The sequence below is a fragment of the Taudactylus pleione genome, unplaced genomic scaffold (assembly GCF_031769625.1).
Source record: "Taudactylus pleione unplaced genomic scaffold, aTauple2 ptg000016l, whole genome shotgun sequence".
Lineage (NCBI taxonomy): Eukaryota > Metazoa > Chordata > Amphibia > Anura > Myobatrachidae > Taudactylus > Taudactylus pleione.
The window spans coordinates 44,179,166-44,204,143 of NW_028284418.1; the positions used below are offsets into that span (position 1 = coordinate 44,179,166).

Consider the following 24,978-nt stretch of genomic DNA (forward strand, 5'->3'; position numbering starts at 1 on the left):
TAAGGGGGGGGCATAGATGTAGCTTATCTAGACTTTAGTAAGGCTTTTGGCACTGTCCCGCATCACAGAATGATAAACAAACTGGAAAGCTTGGGATTACTGTTGAATGGATAAGAACTTGGTTGCAGGATAGGAAACAGAGAGTTGTAGTAAATGGAATGCAGTCTCAGGAGGAAATTGTGACAAGTGGTGTACCCCAAGTTTTTGTACTTGGACCAGTGTTTTTAATATCTTTGTTGGTGACATTGCAAATGGTATTGTAGGGAAAGTATGCCTTTTTGCAGATTACCTAAAAGTATGCAATAGGGTAGACACACCTGGAGTGGTAAAACAAATGACTGAGGATCTGGGTAGAATAGAGGAATGGGCAAGAACATGGCAACTACAGTTTAATGTAAAAAAATGCTAAATCATGCACTTGGGTCTCAATAACCTAAAGGCTAAATATAGTATCAAGGACACTATAATGGAAAGACTAAAAGATCTTAATATGTATAGTTTGGAACAGAGAAGGGAAAGGGGGGACATGATAGAAACTTTCAAATACATGAAGGGTTTTAACAAGGGACAGGAGGGAAGCATTCTTCAAAGGAAGAGATGTACAAGAACACGAGGACATGCCCTGAAACTGGAGGGAGGTAGACTCAGAGGAAATTTGACGAACAAAAATTACTTCACAGAAAGGGTAGAGGATAAGTGAAATAGCCTCCCATCAGAGGTGGTTGAAGCAAAGACGATGGAACAATTTAAACACGCTTGGGATAGGCATAAGAATATCCTTAAGAGATACCTAAGGAGCAAATAGGGTTGAAGTTGCCAAAGGATAAATTAAAAGGGGCAGACTGGGTGGGCCAAGTGGTTCTTATCTGCAGTCAAATTCTATGTTTCTATGTAAACAATGAGGATAGGCAATGGGAAATTGGAAATCCAATGGGCAGCTAGTAAAAGAAAACCTAATGTAGGATGCAAACTGTTCAATACATTCACTTCATAATCTTAATTGACCAGCAAATGTGATTGGCTAGTGTGTTGAAAATGCTTGTCATTGGCTGGGAGTTAATGACACTGACACATTGCTAATTTAGATGAGGATTAGAAATTTAGTTTTAGTCTTAGTCACTTATTTCAAGTTGTAGTTGGTATAAAGTCACATTTTAGTCTCTTTTTTTTTTTTTTCTTTGTTTTAGTCGAGATTTAGTCAGTTGACCTCCGTTTTTATTTTAGTATAATATTAGTCAATGTTTTAGTCATAATTTTCTAAAACAGTTTATTGATACAGTAATGGATTTTACTTTTTATCTAGAATTCCCTTGAGAAGCTGAAGTCAGCATACCTTTAACTGTGTGTTTAGTAATCTAGGCTCAGTAGGCTGAGAATGTGTTACATACTGACTTACCATAGTACTTCTCCCGTATATCATATACAAATTAATGCCTTAAGTTTGTTATAAATAGTGCAATACACAATCATATATCCTTCACACAGGTCATATTTATTTTCTGCTAATATCTAGAACTCTTACTTGTTCTTTAAAAATTTAAAATAACCCTACTTCAAAAATAGAAATTAGTGTATGTAGTATAAGTGTTAACTTTGACAAGGATTTTAAGTTTAGTTTTAGTCTTAAGTCACTTATTTCAAATTGAACACAGATTTTGTCTTAATTTTCATTATTAAAACGCTTCTATTATAATTATTGTTACAATTTAGTCCTAAAAAGAAAGGTAGTTGATGATTACTTTTAGTCAACACTGCACTGACGGCCAAGTCAATGACAGAAACAAATGAAAGTGCACACTCCAACTATGCTGAACCTAATAATAATACTGCTAAATGACATCCAAGAGGTTCTTAGCATAATGATGGCCATAATTATGGGCCTGCCCACCATATCCAGGTGACCTCCATCAGCCAGGTCCCTAACACTCCTATGGAACAAATACAGGGCCCGGGACCCCCCAGGCCGACCCAGCAGAACCGCCCCATGGCATCACACTAGTGTGAGATTTAAGGTGTAGGTTAGAGAATAATAAACGCCTATGTGGTAAGTCCTACATAAGTAGGAGGTTATAATTAAAAGTGTATAAAGTGCTACATACTGTATATAAAAAAACAAACTAAAGAAGTGAAAAAGTGTACAATATGATGCCATGAAAAGGGTCCAGCCACACCAGCCCAGAGAGCCCCGCACCCCAATACTAGTCCCAAAACTGACACACAGCATATATATAGTAGGTCTTACCCTCAGTGTACCTTGTTAGATTTGCAGTCTTGGGAGTGCAAGGACTCCTTGCTAATCAAAAACATCCAGGAACAGGTGAGAGGGGTGCTAATCAAGGTGGAAGGAGTCTCATCCTTCCAGTGTACATACATACACACAGTACAGAATACATAGGGGGAGGGGCCCTAGATTGCACACCCTAAGCACAATGTGAGGTGCTACCTGCTGAAACTTGTAGTGCTGCAAGCAGAAAATCAGAAACAAATGCAAGTGCACACTCTAACTTTGCTGAACCTAATAATAATACTGCTAAATTGCATCCAAGCATCCAAGAGGTTCTTAGCATAAGTCAATAACAGCTTGTAGTGAGCAGTTTGTGTGCTGCAGTAAGGTTTGCTTCTATATTTTCTTTAATAAAAAAAAAACATTGCAATTGATCGCAAACCTTGTGGATCTTTATTAGATTATTCCTGTTCTATACAGTGTTAAAATTTCTGAAATTTCTGGCTATTTTGGTTATTTTTTGGAGGTTTGAGAAAGTAGTGATTTACATTGTAATTTTGGTGAATTGCAAATTGCCCCTTACTACATTCCCCCCTTTGTCTTATATTTACCTTCAGTGGATGTACACTTCCTTTGTCAGCTGTGTGCTTGGAGTCTTACATTATGCCTAATTGTTTTCGTTAGCTTGCTGATTGCATTTCACGTTAGAGGGCTGTTAAATTTTGAAGTAGTGGAGTTACAGAACTTTGCTATTTATCTATACAAGAACAATTCTGCCTTGCTCAGGGTATCTGCTCCGTGCCTTCTTACAAGCCTTGTAAGATATGAAATGAAGGAAGCTGAGCAAACTTTTCCTGTGTTATTACAACAGTGCTCAGAGAGCTGTGATCCGTGTATCCGCCATGAGGTAAGGGGCCCCCTCACCACCCCTTTGGACTGCACTCATAATTGTATTAGCATGGAGGTAGGGATGGCCTTGTCTGTGGTTCTGGGATTATTAGGGTTATCTTTGACCTATGAGGGGCTGGCTCTACCTAGATACCAGACGACATATTGAATATCCTGCTGCTAAAAGCTGGGTTCACCCCTTACCAGCTCAGCTCCCTGTCTTCCAGGCTAGAGCAAGATTATTAGTTTTACAGATTTGATGAACATGACGGACAGCCAGTCACAGCAGGCGCTGATCTGTTGTTCTTCCCTGACTGGGCTGACAGTCCCTCCCTAATGTTCCTGCACTCCCTGTTTCCTCTGCTCCTCACCTTCCCTTCCCTCTTCCACAGCTTCTTCTTATTCTTTTTTTTTTTTCCTCCTTCCCCTTATCTCTTCTGCACCCTCCTGTTTTATTTATTTTCTCAACTTTTCCCTCAGCTATACTCTGTCACAATCCGGCACAAGGAATTCCTTAGTTGGTGGACTGGGAGTCGGGGGGTTAGGGTGGCTAGGAAGCAATGATGGGGTGACAGCAATAAGATCCTCCTTAACGGTCAAACCCAGGTGTTGGCTAAACCTAACCAGAGGCGACGGAGTTTAACCCACTTGGTGGTCTTCACCAGTGACCCCCTCCTATTGGGATTTGGGTTCCGCCGCACCGAGCGACAGGTCGCGACCCTCTGGTCAGGTACCTGGGAGTGACGAGGAGACCGGGAGATGACACTAGGAGTAAGATGACTGAGAGACTGCGTACACAGTGTAACAATATGGAGCGGAGCTGAGTAAGTAGAAAAATGAATGCAAAGAATACTGTGAGTTCGTGCACTGGTCTGTACTGAAGGAAACTTGTAACAAGAGAAAACTGGGGATCCCCACATGGGCTGCACTAGGGAGTATCTCTGGAGATCCAGACACAGGACTGGTATAGGAGAATGGCACTAGAGTCAGTGCACGGATGCTGTACTGAGTACATACGCTGGTGATCCAGACGCAGGATTTGACACAGGAGAAAGGCACTAGGAGTCAGTACACAGATGCTGTACTGAGAACACAGGGACTTATCCCCCCATGCTGGGTGCAAAAGATCTGTCGGAAACAGGCGTCCTGTCTCCTTCTGTGTGATCCAAACAGGCTTCACGCCCATAACTATCCTGCGAGACCACCGATATGTCCGCACGGTACATACCCAGTTTCCGTCCACAAGCACCCATTAATGCAAAGCGAGATCTATCCACACCTTCAGTCTCCGTCCCTTTGCGCATGCATGGTTTCTTTCTGCAGCGCATGCACAGTTTGTGGATATCCATGAGATCAATCCGCAGGTGCACACACAGATATACAAGTGTCACATATCAAATGAATCAGCACAGTCTGCTGGTGCGTCCCATTAAGACATATTTAAAAAAAAAAAAAAAAGATGCAACAAAGACGCCCAGCGCTAGCAGAATCTCACGGGACCTGGCTCGCTGTGAGGGGCTTTTGGTGCAACTACAGCAAAGATGTGTAAGGACACATCTGTAGCTGATTTCTGAAGTAGAGACGCCGCAGAACTTTACAGTTGAAATATTCTATTTATACAAAGAAAATTTTGCTTTGGTTGTGATGTCTGCTCACTGATTTGTGACAGGGCCACAGGATGATGTGACTAGTTTAGGTGTTATTGATTTATTGTCTAACTGGTTCTGGGGAGGGAAGCCTAGCGCTGAATAGTTCCTCTCTTTTTTTCTAATAGTGCCCCAGACCCCAGCTTTACAGGATCCAGCCAAACAGCAGGGATGATGGGAAATATGTTTTCCACAGATACCAATAACTGGAAAGTGTATCAGAACCCCAGTGGCTGCCCAGGATATGTTTGACTGGTAATAATCCCAGCATCATCAGTGCATAAAAGGCAGCGGGACTGTTTTCTTTCTTTCAAGAACTGTAGGCTTTTTGGAACTTTGATGATGCATGTATTAAGGAGCAGGAGATGTTAATCCAATTTAAAAAGACCACAATGATTAACTATCTCTTACAAGATAATGGCATGGGTGGGGGGGTATCATGGGAAAAAAATTGCCTGTAGTTTCAATGTATTTTAGGAATTTTTCAGGGTAATCATTAGGCTTTTTTTTATTAGTGATAGATAAATTTTATCTCATAATGATAGATAATTTGACCACACTAATGATGGCTGTGAATAGGATTGTATACCTCCCAACATGGGGTGGTCTACTACATGGTCCCCGCTGGGCTGTTTTCCCTCTGAAAAATGCTAATTTTTATGCTGCAGACTATAGAGACCTATGCCTCCTCCACAGTGTGCAACAGTGAAACACCTCCCAGCCTCCAACAAACTGGCAGGACAGACCTCCAAAAAAATTATGTTTTTAGAGGGTGTTACCAGGGCCGCCATCAGGGGAACTGCCATGACTGGAGTCCCGGGCCCGGACAAAGGGGGAGCCCGGGTGGCTGTGGTGTGAATTTGTGCTGGGTCAGCAACTGGTATGCCGGCAGGCAGCCATAGGTAGACAGCAAAGGCATGGCATTTGGAATTGGGTACCAGCTGTGAGCCACTCGGAGCTTGCGGACCGGCAGCCAATCAGGAGCCGCCGCCGCAGCAGCACCTCCTGATTGGCTGCTTGTCCGCGAGCTCCGATTGGCTCCGCCCACCAGGCACCACATTCGAAATTCCACTGGCACTGCTACTACTTCCACTCATAGCTCATCAAAGAGTTAGACAGGAGTAGGTCCCCCGGAGAGGCGATAGCTGCTCACTCTCTCTCCAGTCTCGATCACCTCGCTGTGCTGCCACTGCAGCGTAATGTTTAGCCGAGAGGAGCAGCAGAACATCCGGATTTCCCAACTCCTCCACACACAGTCGGATCACAGGAGAATCTTAGGTCTCAATGGTGAGAGAGTCAGTCACATCCCGCTGGACCAGACAGCCACCAGAACGGATAAGTGTAGAGGAGGACACCCTGCACAGTGAGCACCGGGAGAGCAGGAGATCATACATGAGGCAGCCAGAGCTCACATCAGATGGCAACAGCTAAAGGTAATCCTAGCAATGGTTTCAAGGTAAGTCACCCTACAGCAGAGGCCTATTAGTGATTTCCATGGCAGCAGGTTACCTCCGGTGGTATAGAAGCGAGAGAAGGGGTCTGTATTATGCTGGCAGTATATCCAGTATATCCAATTGCGATTTGTTATCGTCCCACATCAGAGGCTCCTGGTGGAGAGATATTAGAGCAAGTATAATGGTAATGTGCAGAGAATAGCGATCGGGACCAGGGAAGCCCCTTCACAGTGTTTTCGCACCAACAGGTAACTTTTTTTTTTTTTTTTAGTTTGGCTTATGCAGCAGTCGATAGCTCACCGTCACTGTAGCTCCACCCACACTATCCACATCTCTGCCCCCCCCCCCCATTCCATATAGAAAGGGGGGCCCTAGTTATTTTGTCAGTCCAGAGCCCCACAATTTTTTATGTCAGCCCTGAGTGTTACATTTCATGGGAGCGGCAGGGGCGTCATTGGGTGTTTCCTGGACATTTTAGCCAAACCTTGATATAAATAATGGTTTGTGTTAGTAAGAAGCAAGCATTCTAGTAACCGTAACCTGTGGAGAAAAGGAAATATTGGCAGTATTGAACTGATTGCTTAAAAATTTGGATTTGTTCCATCGCCGATGAGTTACAGTTATCACCATTATGACTATTTTGTGGACAAAATATTAATAATGATTTTTAAATGAAGTCATGAAGCCTTCTAGATTGAGTGAAAATCTAACAAAGAAACATCCAGACAAAACCAACAACATACCTCCCAACTGTCCCGCTTTTCGGTCACTGTTCCACCCGCGCTGCTCTGCTGTATTGCATATCAGTGCAGCGTTAAATCGATGTCACACATATGCCAGGAGGAGACTGGGGGCAGCTGACGGAGTGTTGGGCTCCCCCTAGCATGACAAAATATGGTGGCATATTGCACAATCATACCCCTAAAACGTCCCATCAGGTGGTGTGTTCTAGGGGCCTACTAGACCACGCCCCCGTTTGGCGTGTGCATAAGTCCCGACTCCACTGTTCAGAAAGTTGGGAGGTATGCAACAAGACTTGAAAGCCAAATATGAGAAACAGACTACCGTAAGGGCACTATTTTAAAAAAGTTAACTTAAATGTTAAGGACTTTTTGCTTCTTACATGTTTCCCTGCCAATGAAATAGAACAGCCTTTTTTTGTACATTTTGTTGAGAATTCCCAGTATTCAGTGTTGTATATTATATATGAAGGGGGAGGGTGTGGACACCAAACATATTGCAGACTGAAAAAGGTTGGGAACCGCTACCCTACTGTAGATACATTGCTGACTTGTTGCAGCTGAGATATTCCTGTAACCCTTTATACATCTTAACTGTGTATACACACATATATATATATATATGTAATTGTCTGGACCGGCACTCTGCTTTACTGTATTATGCTAATGCTCCTGTGCACACCGCAAAATAGTGTAGAAAAAGTAAATAAACAGCAGCACTAGGAGACACATTTCCAACATTTCGGGCTCACTGGCCCCTTTGTCAAGGATATCCTTATATCCTTGACAAAGGGGCCAGTGAGCCCCGAAACGTTGGAAATGTGACACCTTGTGCCACATTAAAATTTACTATTTTTCAAGTCTCGTAGTGCCGCTGTTTATTTATTTTTTCTATATATATATATATAAAATATAATATTTTGTGGAGCAAACAAAATATGGAAGGCACTCTGTGAGACTCCACAGCAAAAAATAAACCACAGCACTGATTTACTTATCCGGTCAACATTTCAGAGTTTTTTCCCTGTTATCAAGTGTAGTAGAAGCACTGGAAAAGTCTGGGATGGCATATATGTGTGTCCCAGATTCCTATCATATGTGTTTTAAAAACCCCAGGAAAAGTCTGTTATGCCAAACAGACCAGAAGTGTCGGCTTTTGGTAGAAGCCGGATAATGGGTCCTAGGGGTGTGGATGTGAGAAGAGAAGGGAAGGCTCCATCCACAGGCCATTCTAGGCGTTGGGCCTTTCAGGCAGAGACCTGGCTGATTAGTAGTTGCACCTGGAAGTGGCTCAGATAAGCTGTGTGGGTTTTGGTTGAGTGTCTCACATACCCTGTGGAGAACAGACACTGAGGTTTGTTCAGAGACACTGTAATATTTGAAAGTGCTGTGTCTGTGTTTGTGGTAAGGCAGTAGACCCTGCCACTTGTAGAGAGGGAATAACCTGTCTAGTTAGTGTCCAGACGGGCTAGGATTTATTTTTATGTTTTGTTTATTTTGTTGTTTATATTGCACAATAAAACTGGTTCCGACCAGCTTGCACGAAAACCCTGGACTGGTGTGCTGCTTCCTGGATGCTGTGTGTAAGGAGGTGTCCATCTACCCCAGGAGAGAGACCCCCTACCCCAACTATATCACACAAGACACATGGAACATGAAAAAATACATACCTTTAAATAATCTTCACCTACTGTACCTTCACCATGCTGCTTCCTCACAGAGGGGATCCGATGATGTCATCGTCTGCGCAGTGGCACCAGCATCACGGTAATCCCCAGGGAGCGTGGACCCCAAAGTGACACCCATCAGCTAGGCAACAAATGAACAAACTGAATAAAAACATAAACAGACCTTCCTCAGATCTGCCTAAATCATGGTAAAGACACTAGAGGATAGATAAAACAGTAACGCTGCTGGAGACTTGCTGGAAAAAAGATAGCAAATAAAGCGCTGACCTTGTTAGAAACTAAGATAGACCGCATAAGATGCAAAATGGATCACATGAATTATAAACATTAACTGTGCTCTAAACCAGAGAAGAATAGGAGCTGTATCAGAGGAAACGAGAAAAATACATAATTTATTTTAAGCCATGTAGCTGTAGGGTATTTAGATTATGAATCCATCTTGATTCGTGTTGAAGAAGAATCCGTCCTCTGTCACCCCCTCTTGAACTGGGGGGAATCCAATCTATCATTTTGCACTGCAGAGTGGCCAATCCATGTTTGTAGTCCCAAAAATGTTTGGCCACAGGTTGGTCCACTGGTTTGCCATCTAATGCTGCCCTTATGCTCAATCGATGGAGGGCCATGTGTTTTTTAAGTTGACATTGTCGCCTTCCCAATATATAAGTCTGCTTGGACACCTGATGTAATAAACAACATAGAGACTTGTACAGGTGAGGGGATGTTTAATGAAGATTTTTTTTCCGGAGTGAGAATGAACAAATGAATGTCCCTTTTCCATATGACTACAGGTGATGCAGCCAGTACACCTATAGTTTCCATTTTTTCGTAAGGAAATTGCCGGACCTTGCGGCTTATGTTTGGAAACATCATTATGGAAGATCAGGTCTTTGATGATCCGGCCTCTCTTGAACACTGGTTTGACATCAACATCTTTAGTGAGGGACTGATTAGAAGTAACAATAGGCCAAAGTTGTCTGGCTTTTTTTAATGATGTCAGTGGATGCATTGGAAAATTCCTCTACCCACACCAAATTCTCCTTCTGTTGTTTGTTAGTAGAAGTTAGTGCTTTTATTCTTGAATCATTCAGGGGTTTGTACTTAGCCTCTTAACAGCTTGGGGTGATATCCTCTCACAATGCACGTGAGGATCATGTTATTGATCTGGAGGATGGCATCATTGTAGTCACTGCAGATCCTGAGGATTCTTAGGAACTGGGAGTATGGTAAGCCTTTTTTAAGGGTTGGCGGATGGTAGCTGTTTGCTTGTAAAAATACATTTCTGTCCGTAGCTTTGAAATAGATCAAAGTATATATCTCCAACCTCTCATTGATCTTAACGGCCACATCTAAAAACTTTATTGATTCATAATTATACGCAGAGATGAATTTTACTGCTGTATCCGAAAGGTTAATTTGTTGTATCATGTTGTTAAATGTAGCCTCAGTGCCTGTCCACAATAAGAAAATATCATCTATGTATTGGAAGTATGCGGATAAGTATCCCTGTATTTCTGGTGATTAAAAAAATAAATCCTTTTCCACTTTTCACATAAATAGTTTTGAAAAGCTAGGGGCCACACATGACCCCATAGCAAATCTGGAATTCTGTACAAAAAAAATTGTCATCAAATGAAAAATAGTTTTGTGATAGTGTTAGTTCCAGTAGCGTGAGAAAAAAGTTGATTTCTGGTCCAGTGTAAGATTAATAATTGCTTCAAGACCTCTCTGATGAGGTATACAACGTCTATGGTACACATCAATTGCTTCGTAGGTAATGATGAAAGCTGCTGTAATTTCAAGATGAAAGTAGTAGTGTCCTTAAGTATAATAGATTGTGCTTGTACTACTGGTTGTAGGAGGAAATCCAGAAATTATTAAACTATATAGTTTAGTGAATGCCTGTTAGCAATTATTGGCCTGTCTGGTGGTTTTAATGAGTTTTTGTGCAGTTTGGGGATTGTTTAAAAAATGGACCTTTGGCCATTCTTGAGTCAAAGAATCAAAGGTTTTTTTTTTTGGAGATACAGGTTGATTCTCCCATATCCAAAATGCTTGGGACCAGGGGTATTTTGGATAACGGAATAATCCATATTTTGGAATATTTGCATATCATAATGAAATATCTTGGGAATAGGACCCCAATATACACACAGAATGCAGGTAATTTGATACAATATTTTCAATAATTTTGTGGCCCAAGCAAAGTTTGTGTAAAGAAATGAAATTTGTTTATGATTCATATACACACAGCCTGAAGTTTATTTTATACAATATTTTTAATAATTTGTGCCTTAGACAAAGTTTGTGTACATTGAACCACCAAAAATCAAATGTTTCATTATCTCAGTCATGCCAAAATTATTCCGTATTTCGGAATATTTGGATATGGGAGACTCAACGTGTAGTAGAAAGTATTTCATCAGTATTTTTGGAATGACTGTGTTGGAGCTCCACTTAACGTTTGGTATACATGGTGGTGAGATAATTGATTGTAGGGGGTAAATTTACTAACATGGGAGTTCTAGTTAAGAAGTGATGTTGCCCATAGCAACCAATCAGATTCTACTTCTCATTTATCTAGCACCTTCTAGAAGATAATACCTGAAATCTTCTTAATAGAACTATCTTAGTAATTTTACCCCTATATATCCTGTCTGTTTGTCTCAATGTCCCTATACTCGCTGAGATTCTTCAATGAAGTGTGCCAGTCCTTTGTTGTTGATTTTTATTCGCCCCAGTGTATTCTTCTATACATTTATCCATCCTTTCTGTAAAATACTTGATAGCAGAATTGCTGGAAATTGGTTCAATTTTTTGACATACGGGAGAGGTTGTTCCATTGCTTGGCTTGTATCTCCATATATATATGTCATATATATGTTATATATAAGAAGATTTTGAAAAAGAAAAAACAAAACACATACTGAAACATGAACCTGCACGTAAACTTGCATTAACCTCCATATGCAACGACCAAATAAGTTTGTTCCAGAAATGTTATGCCGCATGAGCTCAGCTCCTCCTCCCAGTGCAAGATTGCGGCAGCCATTTTATTTGTCACCTGGAGTCAGTTATTTTTCTTATAAAATAGAAATAATTTTAAGACCTCAAACAAAAAAAACAAAAAAAATTCTCTGTATATTAGTGGCATGTTTGTTTCCACATATTGTATATTCAGTGAACATTCATTTGTCAGAACTGAAATGATGTTTGCTTAAAATCCATCACGTCCTCAATAACCTTTCAGCCATTTGATCCGTTGCCAGCCGTAATCATTTGCTCAAAGCATGGCATAAAGTATACTGGGCACAATTAGGGTGGTCTGAGGTAAGAGCCATGATAACGCCGCTGTATCCATGTGTGCATCACACAATGACAGCAATTTCACATGCTAAAATGGTTCCTTTTCTTCCTAGCAAATTGATGAAAAGTAACCTTTATACATCTAGTCAATAGGAAAATGGCACGTTCTGTGAATAGTGCTATTGTGTCTCAGCTAATAGCCGTAGGTTTTAAATAGCATTTAAAAAAAAAAAAGAAATAATATTTTGAACACTCTGTTCTATAAAACAACAAAAGAGCAGCGTGATCTGCAGTAGGGTAATCTAAATTTGTATCTTGACATTTAAGAAAATTAGCACATTCAATACTGGCAAATGCTGGAGAAAATCATCAGCAAGTAGACCCAGAGCCATCATAAAGAGAGGGGGAAAATTCTCCGTGCTCCCGCCCATCACTAAAAGCATAAGTAGCCATGACAACTATTAGCATACACTTGTGACACACTCCTCTCGCTCGATTCGCTCCTCTTCTGACATTAAAAGAAGCTGTGAATTTCTGTCTGTGTTTGGGGGTTGACACAGAATCAAGTAAACATGTTGATTTATTGAAGAAGTTTAAGCTTTTGTGGTGTATACCTTAAGTTAAGAATTGTACAGGAGTGGTAAAATAATTGTTTTATCAGCTAGAAAATAATCTGTAGTATAATGCAGAGCTGTTTCTTGCTGTCATGATATTCAGCAGTTGATGTACAGATGTGACCTCATACACCTAGCCTCAATACACAGTGCGTTATGCCTGCCGTGAGTGAGCTATCAGGTCCCGTGTAACTCTGCTAGCATTGGGCGTCTTGTTTTGCTGAAAATGCTTCTATGTCACTAATGCTGGGCATACACTGCCAGGTAAAATGTCTGTCAGACCGACAGACATTTTATCTGGCCGGCTGCCAGCCGCAGATGTCCGCGGCATACACTGTGAGAGAAATCTCAGTGTATAGCCCAACATCCGCGCTCCGCCCCCGAGGGAGGAGACATTTCCCTGTTCCTTCCGTAGGAAGGTACACAGGAAATGTCTGTCTGTCGGCTGCGCTGGGCATACAATGCCCGATGCGGCCGACAGTTTACCGGGTAGTATCGCATCGGAGGGGCATGCTGGACAATCCGGCATGCCCGTCCGAGCAATATTTAACCCTCGGTCGCCCCCCCCCACACACTACTATTATCGCGGCGATCCGCCTATATCAGGCGGATCGTCCCGATAATTGTAGCGTGTATGGCCAACATTAGTAACTATGACTAGGAAGCACCAGTAGACTGTGCTGATTACTTCGATATGTGACCCTTGTATATCTGTGTGCACCTGAGTCTGTATATGAATCACAACAGAACTTGGAATGAAAAAAGCTGTGGCAGATACATTGTAACACTTGGTATATAGATTCAGAGACTCAGTCGCACACAGATATACAAGTTAATCAGCACGGTCTGCTGGTGCGTCCTAGTCGCATCACATTGCTACTTAGATGCATTTTCGCCAAAAAAAGGCGCCAAGCCCTATCAGTGTCTCACAGGACAAAGCTCGCCATGAAGGACTGTTTGGCGCGACTGCAGCAAGACGAGGACACATCTGTAGGCAGTGGCGCTGCCATTTTTGGAAACAGATGCCGGCTTTTCTGACTCTGTTTTCTAATGTGCCATTTTTACCAACTGACGTAACATTCACCTTGTTCACGTTCCCAGGTTATACTCTCCACTCGTAGATGGACAGACAAATGTACGCAATGATTTCACTGTACGTTTACCTTTTTAATGTGACCTCATTTAGTTAAAATTACATTAGTAAATATTATTTGTGTTTCTAATAATGGATAAGGCTTTTATATAGCAGTCCGCATAAGAACCGATAGTTTTAATCACTTGTCAAATGGAGGTTTCATCTACATTGTCTTGTGTTACAGATCCAATGATTACATAAGCTCATGTGGTTTTCTTTTTGAATGTGTGACATTTTTACAAGGTGGATCAAAGACGATGTCACTTTGGTAGAAAGAAAGTGACTGAGTTAGAGGCGATATGAATTACACAGTTGGAAAAGCAAGATGGTGCAGGAATTTTCTCTGGAGTCAGCTTCTGCTAGTGTCACATGTTGTCACCTCTACCTTCATGTGAACAGCATGTGAGAACCAGCATCTGTGCTAGCAGAATTGTAAGCCTTCCTTCCTCCTGCTATACACTGGGTTTAGACATCCGGTTGATGCTATATGCTAGGGCAGGCCTGGCCAACCTGTGGCTCTCCAGCTGTTGTGAAACTACAAGTCCCAGCATGCCTTGCCAGAGTTTAAGCATTCCCTAATAGCAAAACTGTGGCAAGGCATGCTGGGACTTGTAGTTTCACAACAGCTGGAGAGCCACAGGTTGGCCAGGCCTGCGCTAGGGGTATTCAACATGCTGCCCTCCAGCTGCTGTGGAGCTACACATCCCAGCATGCCCTGCCACACGTTTAGCGTGCCCTAACAGCAAAACTGTGTCAGGGCATGCTGTGATGTGTAGTTACACAGCAGCTGGAGGGTAGCATGTTGAATAGGCCTGCCATATGCTCTGTATTGTATGGTAAATTCTATTTCCTGAGGTCTGCCTTTGTGTCCGGAATATATAGCTAGACATTAAGTGAAAGACTGAGAAAAAATAATAAATGTATGATCATAAATAAAAAAAATTATAAGTGGTTTCCAAAGTGATTCATGATGATTATTAGCAAAGCGCTAATGCAGGCTATTTCCGATTTTCCACTTGACAGTTCTCTTTGTACAGAGATGTTCCTAGGCACATTTATACTGCAGAAAGTAAGTCTCTGGTTGAAATAATTGTATTTTTGTATCTTTCAGGCAGGAAGTCCGACATCAGTTACTGCACCAAATAGCTTTCCTAGGACATCAGTGACACCTTCCAGCCAAGATATTTGCCGGTATAATCAGTTTATTATTTGTATAGAATAAGAACATAACTAATAGCCTAGTCTTGGGGGAAAATTTACTAGGCAGCGGCTCTGAGAAGCTGTCACTTTTCGGCAGATCTGGCTGCGGAATATAGTAGAGCAGTAACATTACATGCAAAACCAGGAGTGTTTTGCATTTAATGTTATTGCTCTTTTAACCAACCAAAAGCCTCGGCTTTGAATAACCGACGGTTAGTAAATAGATATACCTCCCACAGTTGAAACCATCTAGTGGATAGACTAGGTATCTAGTGTGTTCATTATGTTTTGTCTCTCCTGTTGTGTTCCACATCGTGTTGTCTCTGTTTATGATCATGTTTTATCACAATAAATGTCTTTTCTTGTCATTTTTTTGTTTGTTTTTATACTTTCTATGCTTTTTTCACTGCATGCAGTTCCAGTGCTGTATTTTCTGAATGTTGTCATCAAAGTCCATTGCAGTCTGCAGTTGTGTTGAATAACCCCAAATACCAGAGTTCTAGGACACCAGGCGCCACTGTGACCATAATCTGCCAAGATGGCTTCTCAAAGGACAAAGCCAACACAGTGGGCTATAACAACATCATCAAGTCTTCCAAGGCAAAATCAGTCATACCTTTCTCAAAATCACTGAATGATGTGGACCAAAAAACGGTGGATACGTCTAGGAACTGTGATTTTGTGGAACGAACTAGCTCGGAAGGGAAACTGCTTTCAGCTCAAGAGCATTCTTTTGCAAAGAACAAATTTCACTTTCCTGAAAATGGAACACCGTTTACTGATCCTATCTCTTTAAACAACTCTAATGTTATTCATGGACAGTCTGTCTCATCCAATCCACTTAAAGTCTCTTGCCTGGACACTAGTCTTGGATCTGTATGTATACCTCATATGGATGATAAGACAGACAGTGATTCATCAAAAAACAAAACCCTACTCCACTATATATTCTCTTTTTCCCCAAGTTCAAGTGTCCGTAGCCTACACAGATTCCAAGAACTTGATGGCTACTCTAGAAGTCTCTATGCTGGCTCTTCTTCTAGTATGCTTTTGGGAGGCACTGATTTCAATTCTTATTATTTGGGGGACGATGATGTGTTTGAGGAACATATAGGTGTCCCTGAAGATCCACAGGAACAGAGAGCTCCACTGTGTTCTGTGGAGGACAGTGATCTTGAATGTCCTTACCCCTCAAAAATATATCCCCCTGCCTCCCCTGTGTCCACATCTGGGGACTTATGCAGGTTGGTTTACAGAAGAACCACCCTCAACTACTGATCTGAGATGCAGTCCCAAATTATCTTAAATTGAATGATTGACACCTATCATGCATAATTAGTCTAGATGCTTTTTAAAGTATTACATTAATATTTAAGCGTTGACACAAGAAAGAATATATCTATCAATTTCTGATAATGGTATCATGATTTAAAGAGCTTTCTTTCCATGACCCTTGTCTTACCTGTTTGTTTTTTATTGAGCAAGAAAATCTGTTATAAAGCAATCCCATCCCTGACACATCGTCTGTATGGCAGCGACTTTAAACATACTTTACTTGAAAATTGAATTTATTTTAAAGTTATCTATTCAGTATGACGGTTACTAATTCAATTTCATTTTATTTGGGAATGCATCTATGTAGTGTTTAGAAAGGTCTTTAAACAATATGCTACCTAAGCTTAGTTTGCTTTGAAGTGTGATTTGGCTAAATATATTTGAATCTCTGTTGATCTGAATATCACAGTGTCAACATGGAATAGATTAATGATGGTGCTTTATTCCGGTAATACAATTGTGCAGATATGGGGATGTTATTATTATTATTATGGAATGAGATTCTAAACGCTCATGTACCAATGATTACATCCATAGTTCTGTGGTGTTGCTCATTGGCTAATATCTAAAATGCAACTGCAAGATAATAAGTATTTGAATTGGTATTTGTCCTGTTTCTCCAAAATTTTATTTCCAAAATCAGTTTAAAAACTTTTAGTCCTAACAGTATTATGTGTCTGTGTACAGTATAACACTTATTTCTCCCAGTATTTTTGACACGTGGGACAAGTGCAAACAGGTTGTGTCCCAAAAAGTTTAGCAACTTTTTGTAGAGAGCAGTCCAAGACCAAATATTTGTAATTACTTTTCCCCTGGTAAGAATGATGCTGCTTTTTATTTTTTAATTGAGGTAGGTGGTAAAAGGAGGGAGGTACCCTGCATAATCTGAAACTTTTAAGCCGTAAAGATCTATTTAGAGATATAAGGTGGGTACACACTGCAAAGATATATCTGCAGATGATGGTCGTTCATATACACTGAACGGCCATCATCTTCTAGGCAGCCCCAACCAAGCGATCCAAGTAGCTTTTCAACTGTTTGGTCAGCTAGTTTGCATGTTTATCGTGTTGTGTATGGCTATTGAATTGTTAGTGGTGAAGCATGGGGTAGGCTTAGATTTAAGACTGGAGCTAATGTGCGAGTTACATATTAGTCTGTTTGGTTAAGTTGAGATTTATTTTACATTTAATTTTAGAACTTTTGTGATCATCTTGGCCAATCTGAAAATCAATCTTGAAAAATGCGTCTTTGCACGCTGAGTGGCGAGAGTTGAATTAGTGACTATTTATGGTCTTTTCTATACAGGCTCCAGAACCAAACCGTCTGCATGCGAAGGTCCTTTATTAGCAGGGATGAGGAGAAATACCCCTTTATTAAACTGTCCTTGTATTCCTCACCATTTGCTGAATACTGGGTTAATTGCTTAAAAAAATCCACAGCAGTATTTATACATATTCCATTTGTTTTATTTTCCCCTTATAATCATTCTGAAATCACTCAAAGGTGATGTAAGAGCGTTTATATTGACACAGACACATAATCAGATTACGTCTTTCTAGATAACTCTCATAGCAAAATGACAGTGACGCTTACTTTGTGCTGTAAATATTTGTCTACAGTCTAAAAATTTCTGTAATAGAATATTGTATCCTTGTTTGGTGTGGGTTCCGGACTATAGACAAGACAGTAATTAGTTAGACAATGTCTAGATAGACACCGGATGATAGACAGTTAATAGTTAGACAAGGATAAAAGTTTGACACAAACAAAAGTCAGGCACACTAAAGTTAGACATGTAAAAAGTTCGACGGGGTCCAAAGTTCGACATGAAAAAGATCGATACAAAAATGGTCAACACTTTTTTTTTTCTTTGTTAGGGTTAGGCACTTACTGGAGGGTTAGGGTTAGTCACTGACCCCCACGGTTAGGGTTAGGCACTTACCCAGACGGTTAGGCACCAGGAGGGAGGGTTAGGCACCAAGGGGAGGGTTTAAATGTTGACCATTTTTGTGTTGACCATTTTCATGTCGAACTTTTGACCCTGTCGACCTTTTGTACCTGTCGAACTTTTTACATGTCTAACTTTAATGTGTCTGACTTTTGTTTGTGTCTAACTTTTTTCCCTGTCTAACTATTAACTGTCTAACATCTGGTGTCTATCCAGACTAGGGGTCAGGGAACTTTTTTACCTTTTACCCAAAAATATATTTAGATACGCCGACGTTATCCCCTTGATTTGAAAGGAAGGAAATCATATAGTAGTGCCCCCATAGTTATGCCCCTGTAGTAGTGCCCCCATAGTTATGACCCTGTAGTAGTGCCCCCATAGTTATGACCCTGTAGTAGTGCCCCCATATTTATGCCCCTGTAGTAGTGCCCCCATAGTTATGCCCCTGTAGTAGTGCCCCCATATAATGCACCTGTAGTAGTGCCCCCATAGTTATGCCCCTGTAGTAGTGCCCCCATAGTTATGCCCCTGTAGTAGTGTCCCCATATAATGCACCTGTAGTAGTGCCCCCATAGTTATGCCCCTGTAGTAGTGCTCCCATAGTTATGCCCCTGTAGTAGTGCCCCCATAGTTATGCCCCTGTAGTAGTGCTCCCATAGTTATGCCCCTGTAGTAGTGCCCCCATATAATGCTCCTGTAGTGCCGCTTGTACAAAAAAAAACCACTTCCCTTAATCCCCGCTCCTGCATCCGCCGCTGTCCTGTCTGCCCGGCTGCTCCTCGGAACTATGGGAGAGACATCATGACGTCTCTCCTATAGTTCGCATGGAGAAAGTCGGAAGCTGGAGTTCAGAAGAGAACTCTGGCCTCCAGATAACGTGGCACTGCAGGGAAGGAGCCTGGCGCCCGCTGGTAATAACATCTCAGCGGGCGTCCGGCTTAGAGCCTCCCTGCGGCACAGCCGAGGGTAATGGACGGACAGCCGGCATGCATAGAATGATTCATATGCATGCCGGGCTGTCCGTCCATTACCCCCAGGAATTTCATTTTTACCCCATGTGCAGTAATTTACCCCTGTTCCCCAACCACTGATCTAGACATTGTCTAACTAATTGCTGTCTATCTCTTATTCCACACCCGTTTGGTGTTACTATTACATTAGTTTAATATTGTGATTTTTGTTGTGTCCTATGCTAGCTATAGTGTTCCCACTTCCATTTTGTGAACTTAACCAATAGTTATGAGGATGCCGCTTTATTGATTCACTAAGAACCTAGTGAAGTTATAGGCTCCATTCTCATGAATACTGCTTCATATCACAAAATAACAGCTTTCACTGGACCTTATTTATGAAGAGCACTGGATGCATACTGCAAATCACTTTGGTTGTGCAACAATATGGGGCAGCTTGAGGTGCTGCACACCTACTTTTCTCATCCGCAAATTCACTGTGAGCCTAAGGTGTCTATTTACTAAGCATCTGCCAGGTCACCGGCTGTGTTTGAAAAATAAAATTTAGGAGCTGGTTGGCTGGTACTTTATCTCCATCCACTTTATCGCCGTCTTAGTAAATAGACCCCTAAGTTTGCAAGGAGCACTGTACATTATTGGGCAGAGATCCTGCCTAGAAATGTGCTACTTCATTGAAGTGCCACTGGATGGTTAAAATTATTAATTGTATAGTAATAGACCTGATCTTTGTCCACTCAGAGATGGTCCAAATATGAAGTGTTTTTGTGGACTGAAAATGGCTGTGTCCCCTTTCTCAACCGCATTAAAAATCCCCCACCTTATTTTATTTTAATAATCTTTCTCTGCAAAAAGAGATATCTTTTTGTGCTCTTCCTTAAAACTAGGTACATCCTTGTGCTTATTTCATGCTTGGCAAAGAATGGTCCCCTTCCATCCAACTCCCCCTACTGTATCTTCCCATCCACAAACACCACCATCCTGTGCAGTAAAGTCATGCATTGTGCTAGTAGTCTGATTGCCCCAACAATAGAGATGCCGTACATCACTAAAGAGAATTCTGCACTACACCTTTGACATTTCGCTCTTCATAAATAAACCTCCACTGAATGTAGATGAGGTGCAGTACCCTTTATTGCAGATGTATTAGTAGTTAGTTGTTTTAGAAAATTATGTTTGTAGTTAAGTGTAAAAATACATAAGTAAAGACACTGACAGTACACTTCCATTATATATATATATATATATATATATATATATAGCACAACTATAGCTCACATCCACTACAGAATATTTAATTAAATAAACGTATAGTATGTTATTAATGGTTTTGCATTTTATTTTGCTCACTTTTATTTATTGATAAAATCTATTCCAATGACAAAATAAAAGAAAGAGCTGTGGTACATTCAGTCTTGTAGTTCACATTCTCTAGTGAGGGACTTGAGATCCTGAACAATTCTAATTCCATTGACACTCTCACAGAATAAGTAGGACACCGTGTACACCATTGTGAAAAGTGCAATATTTCTCTAGAATGTTTTACTATCAGTGATTTATTTTTTATTCAGGATATGTCACTGTGAAGGTGATGATGAAAGTCCTTTGATAACACCCTGTCACTGTACAGGAAGCCTTCACTTTGTGCACCAGGCTTGCCTCCAGCAATGGATCAAGAGCTCGGACACAAGATGCTGTGAACTTTGCAAATTTGAGTTCATTATGGAAACCAAATTAAAGCCTTTAAGAAAAGTAAGAGAAATTACTATTTTTCAGTAGATATGGAGCACACATTGACTTTTACTTTAATTGGGCAATCCTGTCTCTTGTAGCACACCAGCTCCTAATAGAATAACCGTATTTAATATGACAAGCTGTGCTACAAGAAAATGGCTGCCACTCTTCAGAACATAGTTGTAGTCATTACTAATTCTTCTCCCAAGTCTTTCCTCCAGCTTGACTTCTAGTAGATTACCAGACACTCTGTGGAGTCTTGGAGATCACCTGCTATTTCAGTAGTCTCCCTAAATTTCGGGGAGAGTCAGCAAGTATGACATAGCTAACGCTTCTCTTGGCAAATACACTTAAACCATTTTCATTGGCCATAATACTGTGAAATCTACTTGTTGACCAACTACATGTAATCCTGCCTAAATCATGACAGAACTTAATAAAGAGTAAAACGCTTGTATCCATTGTAGGGCAAACTATAATAACAAATGGTAAACAAGTTTATTGAAGCCAAATTTCATATCCAGATGTTCATGAGTAAAGTTGCACCTTGTGAAGACATGGACATATACAAAATGAAAGAAGAAAAAATACTCCAGACTTATCTGTTAACTCAAGCATTTTGTAAATGCCCCTTTATTTTCTTATAAATAAATGCTTACCCTCTCAATAAACAATAATAAATTCTTCCATTTGTTATAGTGGGAAAAGTTACAGATGACCTCAAGTGAACGGAGGAAGATAATGTGCTCAGTAACATTCCACATTATAGCAATCACCTGCGTTGTTTGGTCTTTGTACGTTTTAATTGACCGGACTGCAGAGGAGATCAAGTTGGGCCAAACCACTGGTGTGTATTGCTCAATGTAAATGTCCAGATATGTGAGTGTGGGAAGTAGATTTGGACAGTGAAATACATAGGAAATGTGAGTGTAATATTAATCAGCTATGGATTCTGGATATTGAAGTATAAAATAAATATGATTTGTCATACAGATGTGTCCTCACTCATCTATCCTCAATACGCCATGCAGTGCGATTTGCCTGCTGTGAGTGAGCGATCAGGTCTCATGCTAGCAGCAGGCGTCTTTTTTTTGCCGAAAATGCGTCTAAGTCGCAATGCTATGCAACTAGGACGCACCAGGGGACTGTGCTGAATTTTTTGATCTGCGATACTTGAACATCTGTGTGTGGCGGAGTCTGTAAACAGAACTTAGTGTGGAAAAAAGCTGCTGCCCCTGCTTCGTATCACTTCCATTCTGATTGAGAGACGCACACAGATATACAAGTGTCACATATCAAATTAATCAGCACAGTTTCCTGGTGCTTCCAAGCACATCGCATTGCGACTTAGACACATTTTCAGCAAAAAAGACACTCAGTGCTAGCAGAGTCTCACAGACCAGGCACGCCAAGAGGGGCTGTTTGACGCAACTGCAGCAAAGACGAGTGAGGACACATCTGTACTATGAAGTCACATTTATAATTAAACAGTGATTACTTGCAAAGTATAGTTATAAAGATATATTTTTGGCATAGATTATATGCTCCACTGGGGCAGGAACATTAAGAAAAAGTCTCTAGGTAGTACCGCTGCCCTGACATAATACACAAATACTTGTACACTGTGGGCCTGATTCAGAGCCGGACGCTATTTGCGGCCGCTCGTTCAGAAAAAGGGACTTGCTATTTAACTTAAGCGCTCGCTCTTTGCGGTCTGTTGACGCCTCTATGTCTGAACGAGCGAACGAAACATGCATTCACTATTTTGGAAAAAACGCCCCCTGGCCGCTCGCATCATACGTCATCTCCGCTATTTATTCGATTAATCGAGTACATCGAAAGGCATATGAACTGCTCGCAGTGCTTGTGGTTGGATTTTCCTACCGCAATCATGCGAACAGTTCAGGCTAAAAGACAACCAAGTGACGTGGTAGATGACGCTGCTTTGTTAATTATGCACACCCTTAAAACGCCCGTTTTGACCGTTTGGCACGCCTGCGTTCGGATCTCCACTCCCCGTTTTCAAGCACCTTCCCCTGTTACCACCCACAAACGCCTCATTCTGTCACTCAAATTAGCAGGCATTAGTTATTTTGCGAGCACACGATTTCCGGCCGCACTGACTGGTTCGCGCATGCGTACTAAAACCCATATGCATGCGCAGATGTGCGAATATCGCTCGGAACGAACGAGCGGCCGCTTGCGAGTGGCTCTGAATCAGGCCCTGTGTCCCCTCTCTGCTGGATATGTATTCGCACCGCAGACCAAGCAATACACCCCTCAGTCTGTAACAGAAATGCCAGGCTGTGACTTTAACCGCATAGGAATTTGTGAGACTCATGCTTAGCACTTTGAAGGTATATGTGGAGGATTAGTCCCGCTCATCCTTAGCACTGAAGGGGTTAAATAAAGGAGTCTGTTTTATTGCATGAATGGAGTAATGTATTCAGAACTTAAGTAAGGTAAACCATTGATCCAACACTGAAAATGTGATGCAAATATTACAGTGGGTTTGAAATAGTATAATACATTACTAAAAGTGCTCTGATTATGGCATGTGCCTACCTAAATTGTAAATGAAATGGTAAAATTTGGACAGCGTCTAATATAAAGCTATATCTGTAACATCTTAAGACAATGTCTGTGTGTAGTCTATGCATTTTAGACATGCTATGCTTTCATTTGATAGTGTTATAAATAGTTACATAGGAGAAATATGTACAAATACTTATTGTCTGTTTTACTGTTTGTACAGGTATTCTGGAATGGCCCTTTTGGACTAAATTAGTGGTGGTAGCCATTGGCTTCACTGGAGGACTTTTGTTTATGTATGTACAATGCAAGGTATACGTTCAGCTATGGAAGAGACTAAAAGCTTACAACAGAGTCATCTATGTGCAGAACTGTCCCGAAACTTGTAAAAAGAAAATATTTGAAAAAACTGTAATAATTGAGCCAAATCTGGAGAGCAAAGAAGCACTTGGTATTCACCACTCAGACACAAACTCTTCTTACTATACAGAACCAGAAGACTGCGGAGCGGCTATTCTCCAAGTTTAAATACTATATTCCTTCTAATCTCTTTTCAGGAGATGACTGTTTACCGACTGCAGGCAGGAGTAGATTAATTGTCCTGAAAGATCCCCGTTTTCTGCATTTAAGTTCGTTGTTACTATACGTATATATTTACAAGCAAAAGGTTAGACTTGCAAATGTCACTGATTTATACCTCTTTCAGAAGAACATATTAAAGACATTCAGAAGCACAATCAATTACAGGAATATTCTGGACCTCACTGAAGATTCATTTTTATTTTTTTGTAATCATCATCAATACATAGAATACAACAGATTATACTGTAGTGTCTCTGTCTTAAGTGGTAAAAATGTATACCTGAGGTTGCGAACCTTAATTTCATTTAAAGAACACAAAAAAATAGACACCATACTTAGCATGTTCACTGCCCTTTACATCTTTTTTTTGGCTCTGGCTTTTTAGAATTCTACTTTAATGACCGTCACAAGAGCATATTGCACTTTTTTGTGTAGAAATTTTTTTTTGTAATATCTTTATTGACTTCAAAAAGTGGTTTTGTTTCAAAACAGAGAATGTGCTCTGGTGTTTCTAGTATGATTAATGTGTAACCTCTTGCCTTACATACTGTATATACGAAAATGTTTTCTTCACAACTTTACCATTTTACACATAAGGAAAACTATTTCTGCCTTGTTATTTCAGGAAAAAATGCATCTGTAAGTAGTTGGGAATTAACATTTTTCTACCACATGTATTCAAGACTTTTTTACCAACGAAAAATGCACAAAATTGGTAGACCTTTCGATTTCTGGTGTAATACTGAATAAAATGTAGACATTTTACTACGTTAAAGTGTATTTTGTTTATAATTGGACTTTGTCTTCATCTTCACTAGGGTATTTGTGAAAGGGTTACACAGAACTTGGTTATTCCTATTTATATTAACAGCTTAGAGCACAACATTCATAATATAACTTAATAAAAGCAATATAAATAGACAAACAACTAGAGTTCTCTAAAGCATTAAAACACTCATAAGATAACCATCTGCTTATGCTGGGTAC

The 24,978-nt window shown here is 40.7% G+C and overlaps 1 protein-coding gene across 5 annotated transcripts in view; it reads left to right on the top strand.

The window, feature by feature from the left end:
* Positions 1–24,754, top strand: part of MARCHF8 (membrane associated ring-CH-type finger 8) — a 280,401-nt gene extending 255,647 nt beyond the window's left edge. For 4 of the 5 annotated variants that reach the window (XM_088475766.1, XM_088475789.1, XM_088475757.1 and 1 more), the window contains 5 exons: positions 14,804–14,883; positions 15,309–16,136; positions 20,715–20,895; positions 21,577–21,724; positions 23,633–24,754. In XM_088475766.1, coding sequence (XP_088331892.1) covers positions 14,804–14,883; positions 15,309–16,136; positions 20,715–20,895; positions 21,577–21,724; positions 23,633–23,937 — 1,542 coding nt within the window. In that variant the 3' untranslated portion in view covers positions 23,938–24,754. The remainder of the gene's footprint in view (positions 1–14,803; positions 14,884–15,308; positions 16,137–20,714; positions 20,896–21,576; positions 21,725–23,632) is intronic. The other variant, XM_088475783.1, reaches the window with a different exon arrangement.
* Positions 24,755–24,978: the final 224 nt, after the last annotated feature.